At 38.0% G+C, this 21,552-nt stretch overlaps 2 protein-coding genes across 2 annotated transcripts; both read right to left on the reverse strand.

Moving 5' to 3' along the window:
* Positions 1-18: 18 nt before the first annotated feature.
* bckdha (branched chain keto acid dehydrogenase E1 subunit alpha) lies at positions 19-8,269 on the reverse strand. The gene is made up of 8 exons (XM_062419240.1): positions 8,015-8,269; positions 5,810-5,986; positions 5,612-5,698; positions 5,399-5,507; positions 3,931-4,092; positions 3,639-3,845; positions 3,377-3,518; positions 19-1,001 (listed from the first exon to the last, which is right to left on the reverse strand). Exons 1-8 carry the CDS (start codon positions 8,108-8,110, stop codon positions 659-661), a joined length of 1,323 nt encoding a protein of 440 aa, XP_062275224.1. The 5' UTR covers positions 8,111-8,269; the 3' UTR covers positions 19-658.
* Positions 8,270-9,395: 1,126 nt separating this feature from the next.
* LOC133981011 (uncharacterized) lies at positions 9,396-21,535 on the reverse strand. Its single transcript, XM_062419897.1, has 15 exons — positions 21,467-21,535; positions 18,868-19,018; positions 18,454-18,715; positions 17,555-17,733; positions 16,082-17,443; positions 15,847-15,986; positions 15,199-15,370; positions 14,811-14,915; positions 13,826-14,021; positions 13,185-13,732; positions 12,586-12,730; positions 12,269-12,500; positions 10,701-10,835; positions 9,956-10,042; positions 9,396-9,861 (listed from the first exon to the last, which is right to left on the reverse strand). The coding sequence occupies exons 1-15, from the start codon at positions 21,533-21,535 to the stop codon at positions 9,523-9,525; spliced, it is 4,122 nt and encodes a 1,373-aa protein (XP_062275881.1). The 3' UTR covers positions 9,396-9,522.
* Between the last annotated feature and the right edge of the window lie 17 nt (positions 21,536-21,552).

The following is a 21,552-nucleotide window of genomic DNA, read 5'->3' on the forward strand; positions in this document are numbered from 1 at the left end:
CACAGAGACAACCGAAAGTCCCAAGTTCAATCCTTTTATTTTACACAAAACACCAAACATGTAATATGAGCTTAAATGAGTATACCTTTTTGTTGTGTGAGTGTAACGGCATACAAACCCATCTAAAATTTGGGTGTGTATACAAAAAAAAAAAGAAATCTATTAAAATAGAAAAAAAATCAGTCACCTCAATGATACACAAGGAAACCTGTAAAAATACCACAAAAGAGGATAAGAGGAGGAGGAAGATAGCACAACATAGGAGGTAAAAACCTCCACCATTTATTGCTCGATTTGTTTGATTTTTGAATGCATGGTAGCATTCAAACTGCTGCTTTGTTTTAATTTGACTTAAAAAAAAATAAGAGCATTAATGATAATGATGGTTTAACGTGAAACAGGTGTCATTTAGGGTGTTTCACTAGACAGTAAATCTACTAAGGCACCAAACCCAGAGGCGTGAAAATACAGTTTGGAAAGTACAGTCCTTGTCCTTGAAGAAATGATGTGTTATATCAAAACTCTATTTATATCTTTTATATTTATTTAATGAATACAGTAAAATGTGTGCAACAGTTTATCCGTCTCAATCTTCACCCGCTCCCACATCCGTTCACCGAAATCCCAACTCGTCGTTCTACCTCTCGGCTCAGCTCCGTTATTTATCGTACAGGTCGACCGGGTAGTGCTCCTTGTACTGCTGCACGTGCCTCCACAGGGACTCCCGCTGCTTGTTCAGGTTGGGCGTCATCTCCTGGTAGACGTCGGTGAAGAGCAGCTCCGGGTTAGGCTTCAGGCGCCTCTCGGCCCTCTCGAACACCTCCATCACCATCTTGCGGGATTGCTTCCGCCAGCTCCTCTCGTCGTCCTCGCTCCACCAGTTGCGGGCCGTCATGTAGTGTCTCAGCCTGGAAATGGGATGGTCCTGCTTGTCCCAGTAGTTCACCTCATCCACCGAGCGGTAAGCGGAGCTGTCGTCGCTGGTGCTGTGGTGACCGATTCTGGAGAATGAAAAGTAGTATTACTTTTTTTTTTATGCTACGTGTTAGAAATATATTTTCTACAACCCTTTGTTAAACTTTCCTTCATAACCAACATTTTTGACAGAATTACAACCCACTAAATTAGCTCCCTCCTTTCAGAATCAACTATCAATAGATATATCTTTAGTTCAACATATATATATATATCACAGTTGAACTAAAGTAAAAGTATACCCAAAATATTGATATTCGTGTACATTTTAACCTAGTCAATCAGCTCTTTCCTTTCATAAACATCAAATTCTTAGTTAAATGTTACGGTTTCCCAAATATGTCTACAAAAAAAAGAGGAAAATCTCAACCGCTCTTCTAATTTCTTCACTTCCTGAGCATACAAGTCAGTTTTCAATTAGACATGAAAACTGACCTATGACTATATTATTTTTTCTCTTGGACATCTTTAAATCATAAGTATTATTTTACATTAATTATTAGGTAGAAGAACAAATACACCCTTTTTTGTGCTTTTCTTCTCCCCTCACATGACATCATTCTTTTCATCTTTAGTTTATTTGCACAAGTTAAATTCCAATTTAACTAATTCAAACTTTATAACTTAAGTCAGCAGCAAACAACTGTTGTAATGAACACAGACAAACCTGTTCTCGATTATCATATCAGTCAGTGACAGTAGGTGTCAGTTTATGGCTTTTAAGGAACCATTCAACCTTTGCAGAGTAAACTTTTTTCATAAAATACACACCTTTTGATAATTATACTAACTTTCTTCCTAGTTTTTGACTTCATAATTGATATGAGCCAGACAAACTGATATTAAAATAATAATTATATATATTCAACAGTTCCCTAACATGCTCTTCTGTGTCTGTTTTGGATATCTAATTAAATACATGCCTAATAATGTGGTTATGGTCCCAACAGCTGATCTCATGATTCATTTTGTAAACCAGCTGTGTGGAAACCTGTCGTACCTGTTAATTGTTTCCTGATCTTTGTATGACTTTCTTTTCTTTTTGTTTGGTTGTTTTCTGGTTTTGCTCTGTGAGAACAAAAGTGGGCGAGACATTTCCTCTACAATACCACGAGGTTAACTCTTTAGTTCTTTTATTAAAGTATTTCAAAAATTATTATTATTATTATTAATTCCTTTGTAATTTGATTCACACACTCATGATCCCCAGATGATGAACGGTATTACTTTAATTGCTTGACATTCAATATAGTGCCACCATTACATAGTTCATAAGTGGGGACGCTCACATAATTATGTTTAAAGTGTTCTTAGTGTGGACAGCCTTTTACATACCTATAATCATATCCAGATCCAACCTTTAAAGAATAGGACACTGGTGTATAAGACACACCCCAATTTTAAATGAAAAAATATTGAGTTTAAGATGAAACTTATACACTGGTTTTTAGGGGACATCAAAATTTCATCTTGCCCAATATTTTCATTTATAACGAAATACCTTCAGAGGTCGTGACATTCCCATCAGCCTCAGCTGCACTAATGCTAATAAGCAAATATTTGCATGCCAACACGGTAAAGATTCATACCTGCTCAACGTCATCATACTAACATTATCATTGAGAGGATGTTAGTCTCACAGAGCTGTTAAGATGGCTATACACTCTTAGTCTTCATTAATTGTTCATAACTTTACTTACAGAGGTTACAAGTAACATAATATTAATACTGAGAGCAGATGCAGGATGGTTGTGGTTGTTCATCAGACAGTGTAAGGTTAGGTTTTTTTGCATTTTAGTTTTGTTTACAGGATATCTTTATTTAGATATGAATTAGTGATTAATAAGAATTAATTTTATTTATCAGTTTTGAAGAATGACGTAAGACGCGTTGATTGCAGATTAAGCAGCAATACTGTCATTGTGACCGCAGCATCAACAGATTAAATGTACGGTTTAGAACCTGCTCTATGTGTAAAGTGCCTTGAGATAACTTTGTTGTGATTTGGCGCTATACAAATAAAGATTGATTGATTGATAAATGGACTCACAGGAAACGTCATATTGCTTTCATATATTTGTCTTCATGTTGGACAAGAAATTCTCATCATCTGTGAACCACCACAACGCTCATTGGATCTTTTAATGGCTGCGCATCCGACACACTGCTTACTCCACTGTGGTATAAAAAAAATGGGACACAGGAAGTCAAACTTATCTGTAGGATTTTTTGCCACTACAGATAGTTTACAGTAATTTTCTTGTCTTCCTCTGCTCTGTGAAGCACTTTGTAATAACTGTTTTGAAAGGTGCTATACAAATAAAGTTATTATTATTATAAAGTAGTTAGGATGATTAAACTGTCAGCCTTAATGTTGCAGGATGGTTACTGATCAACTCACCTGTAGGTCATTGCCTCAATGAGGAAGGGCTGGTTCTCAGCCACGGCCCTGCGGCGAGCTTCCTTTGTAGCGTTGTACACAGCAAACACATCGTTACCATCAACACGGATGGACATCATGCCATAACCCGGACCTCGAGCAGCTGTTCAGCAGGAAGAAGATTGAAGGGTGTGTTCAAAAGAGCAGCAGCAGAGCTGAAATCAAACACTGCAAAGAAAAAGAAAGAAAGAAAAAGAAAAACCACAGTAAAGCTTTTTCTTACCGATGCCGTCTCCTCTGTACTGCTCGTTAGTGGGGGTGGAGATGGCGTAACCGTTGTTACGACAGAAGAAGATCAGAGGACACTCGAGGGTGGCAGAGAAGTTGAAGCCAGCATGGGCGTCACCTTCGCTGGCCGCTCCCTCTCCGAAATAACAGATCACAGCTCGGTTGGCGTTTTCTCTCTTTATTGCATATGCAGATCCAACCGCTGAAACAGACGCATATTTACACGTATTAGCACGTATTCACAGACCTGCAGAGATTAACACAAAAGGTACGATATGATTCCTTACCCTGAGGAATCTGCGTGGCCAGTGGAGAGGAGATGGTGACAAAGTTCAGGTCTTTGGAGCCGTAGTGGACGGGCATCTGCCGACCCTTGCCGAGGTCATCGGCGTTGGCATAGCACTGAGCCATGAACAAATCCAGAGGGAAACCGCGATACATCAGCACTCCTGCAAGACCGCACAAGGATTAGAACAATATTACTCACAAGAAAAAAAAATTGAGAGCCACTGATGATCATTATACTCAGGTACATTTTTAGGTTGTCAGCCTAAATACAAATAGATGCATATTTGTCCCCTTTAAGTAAATGTTATTTTAGAAAAAACACACAGACAGAGCTGGGCAGCAGTGGGTAAATATGGGGCGACCTAAATGTTTGGAGGTTATAGGGAAAGTGATACAGCAGATATGAGTGTGAGACAGTGGGCAAATAGATAGTGAGACAGCATTTAAGAGGGTACACAGTGGTAAGAGGGCATACACAGGGTTGACAGAGGTTTTGGGTGTTTTCCCTTCCTGTTTCACACTTTTCTCTTCGAAAACAAGGAAACAAGGGGGAAATTTCAAGCTGTGTAGTTAATAAAGAGTGAAACAGGGATATCTGAAGCTTTCAGGCTTTGAAGCAAAATCTAAAATCAGATCATTACTGAAAGAATGAATAACAGAGTACACATGATCGATAGCTGATGGTAAAATTGATTGAACTGCAGTCAAAGAAGGCAAATTTCAGATTATTCCTGATGTGATGTTGTGATTCATATTTATAATTTTTTTTAATAATTGGCTGATTTTCTTGGTGTATAATTTTGTTAAAGTTATGTTATCTGACTGGTTTATTTCTACATGTATATTTGTGAATAACTTTTACTGTTGTTCCTGCAAAATGTGATCTACAAATGAAAACTCACTTCCTGAAGTGAATGACAGCAGTTTGACATCAGTGTGTTTCATAGATGCCATTTTATTCACTGATCAAATGAGATACTGTTTCCTTCAAACATTATCATTCATGTGATTACCATGCACCAAAGGAAGCACGAGCACACCTATGTTTATCAAACATGGAGCTGTGATGTCTGACATGTTAAAACTACTAACATTGATCATAATGTGTCCCAGAGTGCTATCTTAAAAGTCTAAAACTATTTTAAAGAGGCAGGCAACTATTACATCAATGAGATGTTAAAATAAAATATCTAAAAGGAACTCCATTGTCCTATTAAACTATTAAAAACTACATGCTAGGTGTGTTCGGTAAGATTTGGAACCCTATGTAGTATGTTGAATTTCTTTCAGGGTGTCCAGTGATGTGTATATTGCTTTTTTTTTTTACTATGTATATACACTTGTGTACTCTTTAAAGAAAAACTAAATATGAATATTAGTTCATGTTCCCTCTATGCTCCTGAAAAATAATAAACATATAATAAAAAAAAACCCTGACAAACAAACTACATGCTGTCTAATGCTTACCAGCCTCTCTGTATTGACCGAAGACCAGGTCACTTGGGTCCAGAGCGGCAGCACTACCGATATGTGTCCCCTCCTCACCATAGTTTGTCATGTAGAAGGAAATACGGCCCTGTAACAGAAACCAAACTTACACACCTTTACTACATACTTTCACTACAATCGTCACCTGTCCCGTTGGTTAAACCAGGAAATACAAGAGGGGGAAAAACAAACCTGTCTCTGAGATTCATAGAGAATGCGATCCATTGTGTTCAGCAGGGTCATCTTCTGATAAAAGTTCAAAACTGTCTCTTTGGAGAGCTGAACAGGGAAGAAACGCACAAAACCACCAATGATTAAACTTTTTGTCCACAAAGTGTGTCATGAGTTGAAGGTTTTATGCCTTTTTTAATCAGTTCAGGCTGATTGTACCTCAGGGTCTTGAGAGGGGTTGATGATATTGCCCTGCCGGTCCATCACCCGGTACACTGGAATCCCAGAGATGACATTGGGCTGGATGAACTCGAGTTGATCCACAAACTCGGCCGAGGCTCCAGGAAACTGTGGCTTTTCCAGCGATGAGTCAAAGGGCTGCTGTCGGTGCATGGCCTGCAAGATTGAATACAAACATTATTTATTAATGTCGCCACTGTGGCTGCGTCAAAGAAAGGCAACAAAGGATGATTCATCTTTTTCTAAATAATGACACCCAGAAAAAAACTCTGCAGCTGCTCTGTTGAAAATGAATGGAAAACTGACTTTTTGAACATGATAATGTGATACTATGCAGTGATTTTAATAGTCAAACAGCAATGGCCAAACAGTTGAGATTGTAATTATCTTCTGTGATTAATAATAATAATAATAACTAACTATAAAGCACCTTTTAACAACAGTTACAGAGTTTACAAAGTGCCAAAGTAAATACGTACAACAGTTACAAGGCCAACATTAACAAGATGGAAGTAGAAGATGGTGAAATACAACTAGGAGATGATAAAAAAAGATGATGAAATAAAAAATAAAGTGAAATAAAATTATACTTAATGGAAAGACTGTGTGTAACTCAATTCTTTACTGCATTTCCAAGCAAGACAGACAGCTCATGAACAAATCTATTTCAAAAGGATCAACAACTTTTTTAGTTTTTTTTTTGGCTGTCTTGACATTTTCTATCTCCATTCAAGACTGAACTGTGACTGTAAAACTTATTCAGAACAAACGGGATGTTTACAGATCAGATGATGGGATGAGATGAGAGGATAAGGGGAAAGCTGGAAGCTATTATAGACAATCCCTCTCAATCTCTCTATGCCGAACTGAGGCAGCTCAGGAGCATGTTCAGCCAGACTCATCCAACGATGTGCCTCAAAACACTTGGGGGGGCTCCTTCATACCATCAGCCATCAGACTTCACAACACCACAGCTCCCAGTACCTCCCACTCCACGGACTAGGACTAGGATTAAAACTCAAACCATACACCACTCACTCACAGTTAAAAAAAAAGACTGATGCTGCATGTGTACAACAGTATGCACAAGTTTATTTACTTTACCTACTACTGTACATGTATGTATCTCATATTTTCTGCGCATTGCACATTTATTTTTATCTTTGTGAATTTACTTTATATAGTATTTTATTTACTTTATCCTATTTTCCACTCTACTGCTGCGTCAACTTGAATTTCTCCAAAAGGGCAATCAATAAAGATACAACTTATCAACTTGACAGATCTGATCTCATATCTTGACTTTTCACACAGTCTGAGGAAATGACATATTATCGACACCAGATTATCAGCACATGAGATGCATTTTCTACTTCATAACAAGTTATAATGTCACTATCTCTGCTTCTTTCTGACGCCCCTTTATCCGACCAATCAGGTGGAAGCTAGCTACAACATTAGCCGCTAGCTAGCGACCTCGCAGCAGCAACACAACGACAAACACCGGGTGAACCAGTGTTTTACAAGCTGCCTATTAAAGCTCAAAACATAAATGTGCACATACATGCTTCAAGCTTCAGTTAGACTTCCATCAGAGTCTGATATGATAAGATAAAGGTAATAAATACGTTAAGGTTGTCGGCTAAGCTAATTGCTTCACAGGCTATCGCGATAACTGAAGGAGTCAAACAACGCGTCCTTCTGGATCCTGAGTGAAAACTCTCGCGAGAGTTATCATTTTAACCCAAACTATAACATTTCCCTAAACGTAATTGTACATTGTTGTGCCTAAACCTATTCAAAGCTTAACCACACTGTTGTCACACCATAAAAACATAATTATTTTGTAAAATAAAATGAGCACAATGAAGGCAACAAGTGCAAATCTCACGAGAGTTTCACATATTTGACAATAACAACTACCAACTGTCTTCCTAACCTTTATCAAACATTTCTATTTTACACATAAACGTCAGCATATTGTAGTTGATAAGATAACTTTTCATGACAAATATTGATATAATGTCTGAAACGACCTTCCGGTCCGCCAGGGCCACAGTCACACACCTCCTGCTGATAACAACCTTGTAGGGAACCATTTGCATTAAATTCTTATTATTTATATAAGTTAAACTGCAGGTGTCTGGCAGAAGAAGACTAATTATTTTATGCACAGTCACTTACACTGGCTCTGAAGGCTCTGTGTTGAAGCAGCCTCGATGCCTTCAGTCCTGCCGCCTGACGAGCAGCATGGAAACACACTCTGTACATGTTGTTCATGTTGCTCACAGCCGCGTCCACAGTCGGACACAAAAGTGTCGCACTAAATGTGTCCAAATGTTTTTAAGGGCAAGTGTTTAATCTTCTGTCCCAGTCCACCACCAGCAATACCACTATGACCACAGTCGCCAGGTCAGTGAAAACCTGCAAGCAACAGCAGCGTCAAGGTAGCTGCAGTGACAACATCCGGCCAAACCTCCCAAAATAAAACTCACATTGAGCAAAAATTCATCTCATTAAAGGATAAGTTCATAATTTTTCCAAAACATTTCTAACTCTTACATACTGTTCAGGGTCAATTTTTTTTCTAGGCGGACTTTTCCTAATATAACCGCAAATATACCAAAAAAAGCATCTTATTTTTTATTTTTGTGCAGCCGATACACAATTCTATATGAATGTCCAAATCTGTCCAAAAATTTAAAAAAATCAGCATTTCTTTCTTTCAAATTTCTTTAAACAAAAAAAAACTTCATTACAAGTATAAAACAAAAGTCTGCTTTAAATGCTCAAGTAAAAGTACTTTTGAAATAATTAGTAAAGTAAGTAAGCAAGTAAATGTAGCTGGTAATATGTCTTTACTTTTAGCCTACTCATTTTGGAGACAAAGCAGATCACTTCTGGTATAATCACACTTGACCAGTCGATGAATCAAAGTGTCTGAAGCCGTCTAACACGTTTTCTGTGTAATTTAACCTGGTAACTTTTTTTCCCCCTGCATTGCTTTGTCACTTACAAAGACACAGTTCAGCTTCCAACAGTTCACCCTGGCATCCTATATGATTTACAGTCAGTGTTTATAAGTGACCCTTCAGGATCTGTTTTCAGTCCTACAAATGACTGATATTATTACCTAAACCACTACTACTTGTGGCCTAACCAGGGTTGGACATTAGTGCTATAAATTCCTACTCAACTAGATGTTTACTTGAAGTACACTTAAATACATGAGATTTGTTATGTTAAAAAGTGTTGTAAGACTACAGCGACGCATAGTTGGTTACTTATTTAAGTCATATTGAGGTTTAACTAAAATCTCAAACCATAACTCTATCTGCAGCTACACCACTGTACACTGCTCGGCAAATTCCTGCCTTTCCAAAAGTATATAATCGCTTTATTAAATCAAATGATATCTAAAAATCCACTTCTTTTTTATAAATTCTTCCTTCAGAATGACTGATTTTACTATGTGAGGTTACATGAAATGCCAATAAAACTTAAAAGCGGGCTTGTAGTTAAACATTTTTTCTGTGGTGCCTTTGTGATGATTTAAAAACATGAATAACAAATATAGAATCCTTTTATTTTTCCTCTTGAGTTTGACATCAACCTAATATTCATTCAACAGCAGCACTGAACATTATAAATGAAAGGTTTTTAGCACTTTACGTATTGGTTGTCACAGATAATTAATTCTTCTGTAGAAATATCTGCATGTCCGCCTGTTCTGGTTGAATATGCGACCTCTCTTGGTCGATTGTGTCGCCTGCTGTCGATGCTTGGACACACAGGTACGAGTTAGAGAGTTCAAACAGGAGAGGCAGCGTGTCCTGTCGCTCCCACCACCAGGCCAGAGCATCCTCTGAAGAGGGTATCACAGGCAGACGTCTGTACAGCTGCATTTCTCGCTGCACTCTTTCAAGGATGGACAGGGTCTTTTCTGCTGCTGCGTTGCTCTTCAGAGCTCTGTCCTCCTCATCAAAAAGCTCCTCCAGGGCAGTGAATCTTGGCTTTTTGGCCAACGGAGTCTGGCGAATTGAAATTTAGCCAAATAAAGTGTTGAAACAAGACAACTTTCAATAAAATACAATGAATGTTTGTGTCCTGTTTGGATTGAATTACCTCATCTGAATACTTGTCATTTTGCTCGGATACATCGTCAGCATCACTGTCCTCCTCCTGAAGTCTATGTTCCTCGGGATTTGACACCTAAATCACAATAAAATGACTCAGATGAGCTCAAAAATTGACATAAAAAGGCCAGAATATCACCACATCACCTGCAGATTTATTCTACTTGAACTGAGAGTGTGTATGAGATGACTGACAGTTTGTAAATACTTTGAATCTATTATCTATTATATGGTCTATTGATAAGTACAGATGTAGAACAAACAGAACAAGTGTAATTGTAGGTTTTCCGTGAATGAAGCCTTAGCTTGTTGCTCTAACAATTCCCCTTTGGTATCCATATCCAACAAAATCCACAGAACAACTTGGTAAATTTGAAAGGTTTACTTGAAATAAAAAAAAAATGATACAGAGCAATTATCCTCCACAGTTATTACTGATACAAAAGGTAACACAAATATTTAAAATGAGAAAAAGAGAGAGAGATCAAAAAACTTTCCACATCCCTGGCTATCGACTGATTAAGCACACCCCCTCCCCCCGTAATCCTCTCTAACAGTGCACAGTTACTAGTTACAAGAATAATGATACAATAATGATGATCTTTTAACAAATGTTACATGCTATTATGAACTAAAAATTCATCAACAAATTAAATGCAAAATACTCCTTTTAATCTTTTAAGTGTTTTATATTAACTTAAATTACAGTAATTTTGATACAAAAAAGAGATTACCTGTCCTGTTGTGGTTAAAAGTGTAACTGCAGCATTTTTCACTCTATTCCAAATCTCGTCAGAGTCGACTCTGTTCTTAAACCTCGGGTCCATAGCGCTCGCCTCCTGTAGGAACTTCCAAGTGTCACCATCCTCCTGAAATAAAGCACACAGACTGTTACTTGTTAAATGTATGTGTGACATAAGAAAGTAGAGTACAATCAAATCAGGGATAGAGCCTGTAGTCAAAACGCTGACGTCATTGTCCTATCTTTGCAAACTTATTTTATCTTTTAAACCTGCAGTGCCAAACTTTTATACATGATTCAACAATTCAAGCCAAACAAGTTCAGACAACGTTGCTTAAGCCTATTGTAGCCACTATTTTTCAAAAAAAAAAAAAGGCTGCTGAGAGACTTAGTAGGCTCTTATCTGTGACGCATCCACACAAATCCATGCTATGTCCAGATGCAGTTTTTAAAATGTTTATTGAATGAAAAAAACAAAAAAGACTGACAAGCAGCTGTTGCACAAAAATGATTAAACAATACCTGATGTGATATAATGTGAGAATATTGTGACGATGATGACGACAACGGTCAAGAGAACATATTGTAGGTCTACTAACCCTCTTGGTCTAAAACTCCTGTCGCCACCCAAGTGAACAGGTAAAATAAGAGGAAACCACACCCAACACAAGTGGATCTCAAACAAATGCATAAAACAGAAGCAAACATAAATGTTGGCTCCTACACCGATCATTACCAGATATATCTCTCTGTATATCACAGTATACAGACTTTTTAAATCTCATGTTGGGTGTGACGTTTATAATCATGCAGCTCTTCTAGACTTTCCAAATCTTATCAGACTCAATGGATCAAATTCTGATAGTGAAAAGAGTAATTTCACAGGGGGTTGTGTGATGCTCCAAACTATTTATCCACCATTTCACAGCCGCAGAAGTGTCAGTGGTGATAGTGGTGTATTGGCCATCAGACACTGGGACAAATCCCAGAGGGCCATCAAAAAATATGTTTTTGGACAAGTGGACTGTCAAAATCGTCATTTGGGGTGTGCATGAGAGCATGCTGCATGTCTGTGTCAGGCAATCACAGCAGAGCACGCCCCTTTACCCTTACTGATTGAAGGGGGAGATAATAATAGATTTATATTTACTGTCTGTTTTATGCTTAGAAATAGTCAGCAAAAGATAATTAAATGTAAAAAGTGGATATCTCTGGGTGAATTTAAGACTATTGTTAATCCTATGATAAATGAGTAAATTGGCAATTGTCTCGGTTCTTAGCTGTTTTTGACCTTTTTAGTATTAGTGTCTTGTTTTCAGTCTTTTGTATTTTGTTTTGTTTGCATCTCTTTCTGCTGCCATCTTGCACAAGAGGTCTCTGGTCTCTGAGGGACTTGTTAAATTAAGGTTGAAAACTTTGCAGTAATCTGGAACGAAAGACGCCTCACTGAAAATATACCCGCAAAACTAAATAAAACTTAAACGAATCACCAAAACCTCAGGTGTGAGTTTATCAAGACAATTATGAAATGTCTCCCCCTGTGGTAAGTGCTGAACATACCTTATAGCATGAGGACAGGTCAACCCAGACTTTCTGCTTGAGCGTGGCTGTGAAAAGAGAGTCTTTGTCCTGGGTTTCAAAGTGGGCCTCCAGTTTTTTCAGAATAGGAAATATCTGACTACAAATTGGACTCTTGTCAGCTGAGGCACAGAGTGAGGATCTATACAGGGGCTTCATGGTCCTGATGAACTCCTCTGCTTCTTGGAGGTCGGCGTCTGACAGCGTTTCCAGCCTTTTGGAGTAAATTTAGGTCAAATAAATATATTGTTTTCACATTAACTACATTGCATTATAATTATACTCTTAACTTCCATTACCTTTTCTTCTCAATGGATGGTTTTAGCCGGGGGTCTGCGGTGGTGGCCTGGATGGCAGTATACTGCTCTACAAACCTCTCCACCATGAGGTACAAGGAGCTCCAATGTGTCCGGACGTCGACTATTAAACAGTGCTGTGGTAGATCTGAAAGAAAGACATAACTCTGACATTCAACCTCTGAAATACATTTTCTTTTGTGTGAGCAGGGTTGGGAAGGTTACTTTGGAAATGTAATAGGTTACAGATTACTAGTTACCCTATTTAAAATGTAATAAGAAATGTAACTATTTCAATTACTTCATCAAAGTAATGTAACTTATTACATTTGATTACTTTTCATGACTTTTCTAATTTTCTAACCAATGTTTTCAGCTGTTAGGGTAAGTGTACCCATTAAGCACCAAAATCTAAGTTCAGGTGTTTTTCATGGATACTGACATGATTTATAAGTGAGATCATTTCTTATAAAGTAAGATTTATCTCTTACATTACGTAACGCTGTTACATGTAACTAGTTACTCCCCAACACTGTGTGCGAGATACTTCAGCCATGATCTAAATAGCCGAAAACTAAGAAGAAATTATATGATGTACTCACTCCAGAGCTGCTGTTTCTCTTGAAGAACTGCCCCAGCAGTGGACAACCCTCTGATCCAAACAACAATAGCTCTTATTTTTGACGCCCAGCTGGCCTCAGTGTTGCTGGTGTACACCTTCTGTGCAGAGAGATTTAGTACGTGGGCAAAACACCTCAACTTCCTAAATGGCAGTTTCTTAATGGAAGAGTCCATACTGGATGCATTTTCCATCGTCATAGCGACAACTCTGTCTTTGACACCAAATTCCTCGAGTATAGCACTGATCAGCTCTGCTGCTGCCGGGCCCATCTGAGAGTCATAAACCGACTTTGTACGGAGCACTTTCTGCCTCATCTGGCCGTTCATTATAAAGTGTATGGTAACTGTCAGGTGCTGGTCAAGGGCGAGAGTCGTCCACCAGTCACATGTCACTGCAGCTTTGGACACCTGAAGCAGCTCTCTGATGAGATTCTTCCTCTCCACAGAGTACCATGAAGGTATCAGTATGTTTACGAGCTGATCTCTGGACGGCAGCTGGTACTTTGGGTTGAGTGTTTTTATCATTTCTCTGAGTGAGGACACAAATGAAAATGCAGATTATTAGAGAATGTAAATAATCACATTTGTGCATCCGAAGATGAATAACAATAAAAACATATACCTGAACCACAGTGACTCCACTGTGGACAAGGGATTTAATCCTTTCACAAGATATCTGATCACAGCTTTGTGACACTCCTTTGTTCTCTGCTTGCTCAGCCTCTTTCTCTCAGCCAGGGTGAAGGAGGTTCTGACAGCAGCAGACACTGCAGCTTCTCTGAGGTGACTGTCTATGGTGGCAACACTGGTAGCACTTCCTGTATTTAAAAAAAAAAAAAAAAAAAAAGACATAAAAGACAAAAAAAGATGACCTGCTTTCATGAACCTGCAGCAGGACTCATGCAAAGATGTCAGACTCAACATAAAATTGCACATAATTTCTATAAACAGATATCTGAGTACAGAATCTGTAGGTGATGGGACAAGATTTTGGTACTAGAAGCGCTCTGGTCTGCATTTGTAGTTCGAATGGTATTAACCAATCACATTTGAGCGAGCTTTGATTGCAGGCAAGCAGTCTGTGTGGAGAGCAAAAGAAGAAAAAAAACAAAATACAATCTTGGAACCCATCGGCTATCGTCTGACAAAGATTTGGCTTTTTATTATACATTCATATGCATACATTTGTTTATAGAGATTAGCCAAAATGTCATCTGGACCATCTAAAATTGCTAATTGGACTGGAAACAAAGACCATCGTTCAAAAGAGGAAGTCTAGGCCCAAATAACCATCATTCGGACATCTGCGGGTTATATCAGAAGCCCTGTAATATCATTAGATAGATAGATGATGGATTCTGAGATTGAATTTTACAAAATTGCATTGGTCAACCTTTCTACATTTACTAGAAAGGTTTTCCCAAGGGTTAAAAAGTAACCCTTAACATTAAATACATATTACAGGACTTTCCACATAAATACAAGTACATTTGTTAACTACGTCAACTAGATTCAGGTCACTGCACCAACACACAATGAACTTCTATGATTTTGTTGGATGTCTGTGTCTAATGATGAAAATCTACAAGTCTCCAAATTACACTTACGAGCAACAAGGCCACTCGAAATCACTTCCATGCACAACGAATCCCAGAAGTCCCCTTCATTTACTTCTCCGTTAAAAGATTCTGGCAGGTCCTTCATCTCAATCCCTGTGAAAATGTTTGTAATTATTAACTGAGACTGCATGAGACCAAACACACGGACTATAAATATGATGACTGTGCAGCAGAAAGAAACGAGAATACTATATAATACTACATGAAAAAGCATTTGAATGTAGTAATTTTAACAGCTATTAAAAAGACTAAAAACATCACTGCAAGCTGAGAGAGGGCACTCTGGTTCATTGTCTCATAAACTATATGTTCTTAAGCTTCTAACTATTCATTAATCTTTAATATTTAATTCCTACTACATGAAAGTAATACTAACCTTCAATGCTGAAAACCCCCTTCTGATAAAGATCTATCATGACTGAGGACGGACAGCCGTGACTCGTCAGAGCTTCAAAGTGGAGGTATGCCTGAAGCACATCGTTGCCACACGGAGACTTGACACCTACTGCCTGTTCCAGCACCTCCACCACTCCATTAGCAGAGTGATCCTAAAAGAGAGAAAACAGACAAAAATAATTCATGTCTGTCAGGTACTAATGTCACAGAGAAAAAATAAAGGATGAATTCACAACTTTTTGTGTCTTTCTTAAAACAGACAGACTTAAAGTTAAGGTTCACAATTTTCCAAGTATGTCTTAAAACAACAGTCAGGAGCCCAAATCATTAACATTAAAACATGTCTTTCTTGCTGTAATCATTCCTCCTATTCATACTGACCATTAGAAGATCCCTTCATAATGCACTTACAATGGAAGTACTGGAGGACAAAAGTCAGTCCTCCTTCACTGCAAAAACACCCCCCCTCCCCCCCATCACTTACATTATAAGCACCTTTGGAGGGGATCCTCTAATGGTCAGAATGATCAGGAGGAATATTACTGCAAGGAAAACCTTTTTCAGTGTCCATGTGACTGCTCTTTTAAGACATGAAAAATTATGATCCCAAAACCATAATATACAATACCTTTATCAGGCTTCTCAGCAACAAACAGAGCTCCAGACTTAGGATTATGTGGTTGTTGTAATTGTGCAGACCCTCACTCCACTCCTGGTAACGGTAGACCATTTCACAGTCGGGACACTTTTTGAAAAAGGTGCAACTATCTGAAAAGCATAAAAAAGATGTCTTACAGGGACTGCTGAAAGAAAAAGAGACTATCATTTTTTACAATCTACCAGCATGTGAACTGTTAACAAACCTTGGATCACTCCGGTCACAGTAATGACTCTCGCTCTGTTGGTGATCAGCACCGGCTCTGTTAAGGAAACATGACCTGGACACTCTTGGCAGACAGTTTCAGCTGGAATCAAATGCTTCAAAATGTGTGTTTCAGGGTCAAACTGGATGATTTTTTCAGGAAACTCAGAGGGCAGTTTTTTGTGGTTATAAATGTACTTTGCCGTTTGTTTTAGTTCTTCTTCTCCTGACACAGTTGAATTTTCTGCCGACGATTCCTCTATGAACCCAGAAATGCTTATGGATTTGTCCAGTTCAGTGTCTGAAGAAAATAACTCCTTGTTGGTTTGGAAGAGATACCATTTGGCTGCGCATTTGTGCAAGCAAGTTATTCTCCCTCTAGTACAATCGCAATGCCACAACTTTCGCTTTACATAATAAGTCACAAATACTCTTCCTAGCTTACTGTACTGTGACACTTTAGGCTCAAACACAGACAAATAAAGGCAATGACTTCCACCAAGAGCCACAAGGGTAACAAGTGGGGCCCTGTGTTGCGTCGCTTGGTCCTGATGGTCGAGGCACTTCGCCCCCATGTCCTTTCCAATCCATTTATTGGCAACCAGCTCCTCCAGCACACCAGATTTCAGGTCTTCTATTTCTGCATGAGTATAACAAAAATCCACAGATCGCAGGTGGGGACACTGGCTGTTAGTCAAACCGCTCCTCTGTCGGAAACCTGCGATAACCTCACACTGATCTTCTCCACACAACATTTTATTTGTGCTGCCTGATTTCTTTTTGATGACATGAACCGGTACGGCGGTGGCCTTGTAGGACTTTGCGACGGCATACACGCCATTATGAGAATCGATACACTGACTTCTAAGATGGTCTTTGGCTGTTATGTCCACCTCAGAAATTAAGTGTTTCCTGAGTTTGTGTTTTCTTAGATTTTTTTTATTCAAGTATAAACTGCACATTGGACATTTTATTTTTCTTCCTGCTGTTCTGAATATTTGAGCCATTGGGGTTGTAGGCTGGACTTGTGGAGCAGGATCTAATGTGCATTTTATTTTAACAGGGGGTTCAGGTGAAGCCGAACATTGCTCCGTCGTAACAGTTTGCTGAACAGGTGGAGTGAGGTTGAGCAGGATGATGGCACCCTGGCTGGCTGTGGTTGCTGGTGGAGCCGGAACAGCATTTGGAGCAGCTGACGGGACCCCCGTGTCTGCCGCTGCTGCTGCTGTTGAACTTTGCATCGCCACACATTTGTCCATATGACTTTCAAACTGTTTCCGAGTGACAATTGTCTTTGGGCAGTAAGGACAGTGAAAATGTCTTTCTCCTCTGCACTGCAATTGGCACACATAGATGTTATATTCTGCAAAGACAAAGCAAAATACAAGAGTAGAGTTAATATCATGAGTTTTGTATTATTGATTGGATAAATTATTAATATATTTCAGGTACAAGTAGAAAAGAATATTCTCACCTCCATGTTGTAAGGCCCTCATTCGGTGGATTTCCACATGCGTCCAAACACTTGCATATTCTCCTTTTGGTTTGTAGACAGACGGCTGGCAGAAGGGACAGTGGTACAGTCTGCACTCTTTACACAACTCCAGACACATACGGCCATCTGAGCTCTTCCGGACTGTGACGTGAAGGTTTCTGAATACAAAGGTGGGGGGAAAAATCAATACTGTAAGAACTATGGCCCGACCGATACTGGAATTTTGGGGCTGATGCCGATACATTGATATAGTATATAAAATGCACTTCTTCCTTTTTTCTTGCAATGTGGTTATCAAACACTTAGTGATAAAGATATGTAATGAAGGCCATGATATTTTACAGTTTAACTATAAACTTTATTTTATAAAAAGTGCATTGAAACAGTAATCTTCACTGGGAATTTAATAAGTATAAATTCCTATAAATAATAAAACACATACAAGAAAATCTAATATCTGTGATAGGCCAATATCAGCCAATAATATCAGCTGACTAGTATATCGGCCTGGCTCTAGTAACAACTAAAACTTTTCATATATGTTTATGTAGCCCAAAACTGAGTTTGATTTACTCATAGGAAGCTACAACCTTGTCTAGATCAGACCATTCAGAAAACACACACTATATGTGATATTGTAATGTGGATGGACTAGTTAACGAGTTGGTGCGTTTGTTCTCTTTCATGCAGGTAAATTAATGTTTTGCTTTGGGATGGAGGTAGATATTTTGTCCTATTGTTGTTTATCAATATTTTATTTTCCTCTTCAAATTAACTTTTAATGTCTTCTTAATGTCTTATTTTCAATGTAGTTCTATGCCCCTGTAGAGCACTTTCAGTTGCCTTGTGTCTGAATGGTGCTATATAGATAAACTTGCCTTGCCTTTCCTTGTCTTGCCTTGCAGGCTGTCAAACACTGGACATCGGAGCATGCAGAGGTGACGGAGGGTGGCGAGACGATGGAGGGTGCAGAGACGCTGGAAGGTGCGGATGTAATGGGACCTGTTGACACGTCAGCTAACGCACATTTCCGCACATGATTCAAAAATAAACTTTGGCGGGTTATAATCCTTGAACAATAGCAGCAGTGGTAATGGTGGCTTTTGACACATCCAACGTGGCATTTGTACATTTTATACCCTACAAACAAAGAAAAATCCATTTTAGAAACACTCATACATACTTTATTCTTCAGGCAATGTTCAAAATTAAAACTGGAATAAAATTCTTAACACTACTAGTGGACAATTTGTACATTTTAATATTAATAACTTATTTAAACAGACAAATACCTCCGTGTTTAACAGCTGACCTATCGTGGGTCTGCATATGCGCCACAACATATGCGTACTCTCCCAGTCTGCCACAGAACTGGCATTTGTAGTTCAAGCCTTCAGTAAGGGGCTTTTGAAAGACGCCATCCCTGCAAACTGTTGGATGAAGCTGAAAGAAAATAAAAAAGTAATGTCTTTTTATTTTTTAAACACGTTGAAAACACTTTCCAAAAGAGACCCCTAAAAGTGTAACACACTAACAATATTTCAGTGAGCTCTATTCAGGTTGAAGTGCACCAGTCAAGAGTGGCCCAACTTGCCAACCTAATTAATTAGACAAAATTATATTAAATAACCTTTGCTGGTGTATAAGACCTTTAGCATAAAGGTATGGCACGTTCATTTCAACATCTGGCTGTATATCACACCTAGAAATCTCGTATTCAGAATGCAACGATACAGTATATTTGACTAGGCCAGGTACTGGGAAGCATGAATCTGCAGGTTTTTATTCCCAGCCAATATATATCAATCAATCACACTTTATTTATAATGCACCTTTCATGTAGGCTAGTGTAGTTCAAAGTGCTTTACAGTTGATGGACAAGCTGATAATAAAACAGAACAAGTGACAACATAAAGAAAAGGAATAAAAATGACGAGAACAAAAACAAAGAACAAATTAAAAGACAAAAACTGAGACCAATACACGCAAGAGAAAATAAGGATGATAAAATGTTTTAAAAATGTAAATAAAATAAATAAGAAAAAATAAAATATATATGTAAATATAAAAAAATGCAGTAATGCAACAGCTCTGCTATTCTTATTAATAATTTGCCTACGCGTGTATGTTAATGCAGTGGACAAAATATTATTATTAACACTTTTCAGTATAATGCACTACAGTACACCAACACCACCCACTACAATTTCAATAACAAACATCAACTAGAATTATCACCTTTCTGACAATATCAACAAAAACTGAATATGTATAAACTTCATAAATGTAGAATTTATGGCAAAGCTGTTCAGTTGGATTTTATTAGATCACAAACAGTGTTTCTAATAAAGTGTATATATGTAATGACAAACACCTGTTTCACTGCTCCCCATATAATAAAACGTCAAAAAAATCCTCAGTTTCACCTTTTTTGATGATGATGTGACACTACAACACCAGTGACTTCAACATATATGTTGAAGTCACTCTTTCAGTACAGTGTCTCCAACCAGCTGCTGACTTAATTTATAAATAGGTTTATAAGAATTGTGATTAAGAGTCCCTTACTTGGAGGAATTGACAATGGAACAATGGAGTAAAGCGTGTAAGTTAGCCCAAACACAGACGGGTAACACACGTCTAAAAATGCTGCAATTTAATTGGCTAATGAGAGTGTACATTACACCAGAAAAACTTAACAAATTTAATATGCAGATTCCTGACCTCTGTAATAGATGTGGAGAAGATAAGGGCACATTGTTCCACTGTATATGGTCATGTCCAAAAATAAAGGAATTTTGGGAAAAGGTTAGAGTAATAATACAGGAGATTTTTATCAATTAGATTAGTGATGGAACCCACATTTTTCCTTCTGGGCTTATATCCTGTAGGACATAAAAGTCTTCATACATATGGGAATGTTACAAGCAAAGAGAGTGATAGCTCTAATGTGGAAAAAGATTGGCAAACCAAGTATTACGCAATGGTTCAAAGAATTGTCTTTATGTTTACCATTGGAAAAAATTACATATACTCTAAAAGATAAACAAGAATATTTCAGAAAATATGGGGGCGCTACATTCAGTATATTAAGAACACATATTTATCTGATTTACTGTGTGAAACAGGGACAGAATAATTATTCCCTGTACAGGACCACAATCATATGCTGCAACCTGAAGATTACTTTATAACACCTGTAAGAACTCTCATGGACTCAAGTGCTCTTATTGAATGTACCTAGTGTTTGTATATTGTTCGAATATGTATGTCTGTGTGCTTTGTATATCTATGTAAACACTTTAATAAATATATTGTTGGGGGAAAAAAAGAGTGCCTTACTTATTATTTTAATATGTCCATTCTTTCTGGACCAAGATCAATAACCACTAATATTTATAGTAGTCATACAATGCACTAAAATTAAATCCTGCACATGCACGTGACCCATCCAAAACAACAACAAAAAAGGGCCCTAGCTCTGGGTGCTCTGGGCTAGACTTCAGGTTATCTATTCATTGTAATATTGACTTCATGTTATTGTTGTTTATGTGTGGGCAAAAGTTTACAAACACTTGTAAAGAACATGCATGTCATGTCAGTCTTGAGTTTCCAATCATTTCTACAACTCTTCTAATACTAATACTTCTTTGTCGCGAAAAAACATGCATGAATGTTAGTTTTTTAATGAATGTATTGATCTATTTTGGGTCTTCTAACAGTGTGACTGAACAACTTCTGTCGTTTTCACACCCGCCAACAGTTATTATATTAAAATGTTTGCTTATTTTAACAACAACTCCAAGTGACGTACCAAAACATGTTACTAATGTATGAAAAATGACTTATATACTTAAATTTCATCTTTAATCTCAGTAAAACAATGCTCACCGTTGTCTCTGCAGTGGAAACCTCCTCTTCACCACCTGCCATCTTGGAGACAACATCTCGTTTTGACATATCGCGTGATTATGTGT

This window comes from Scomber scombrus, chromosome 5 (assembly GCF_963691925.1).
Source record: "Scomber scombrus chromosome 5, fScoSco1.1, whole genome shotgun sequence".
Lineage (NCBI taxonomy): Eukaryota > Metazoa > Chordata > Actinopteri > Scombriformes > Scombridae > Scomber > Scomber scombrus.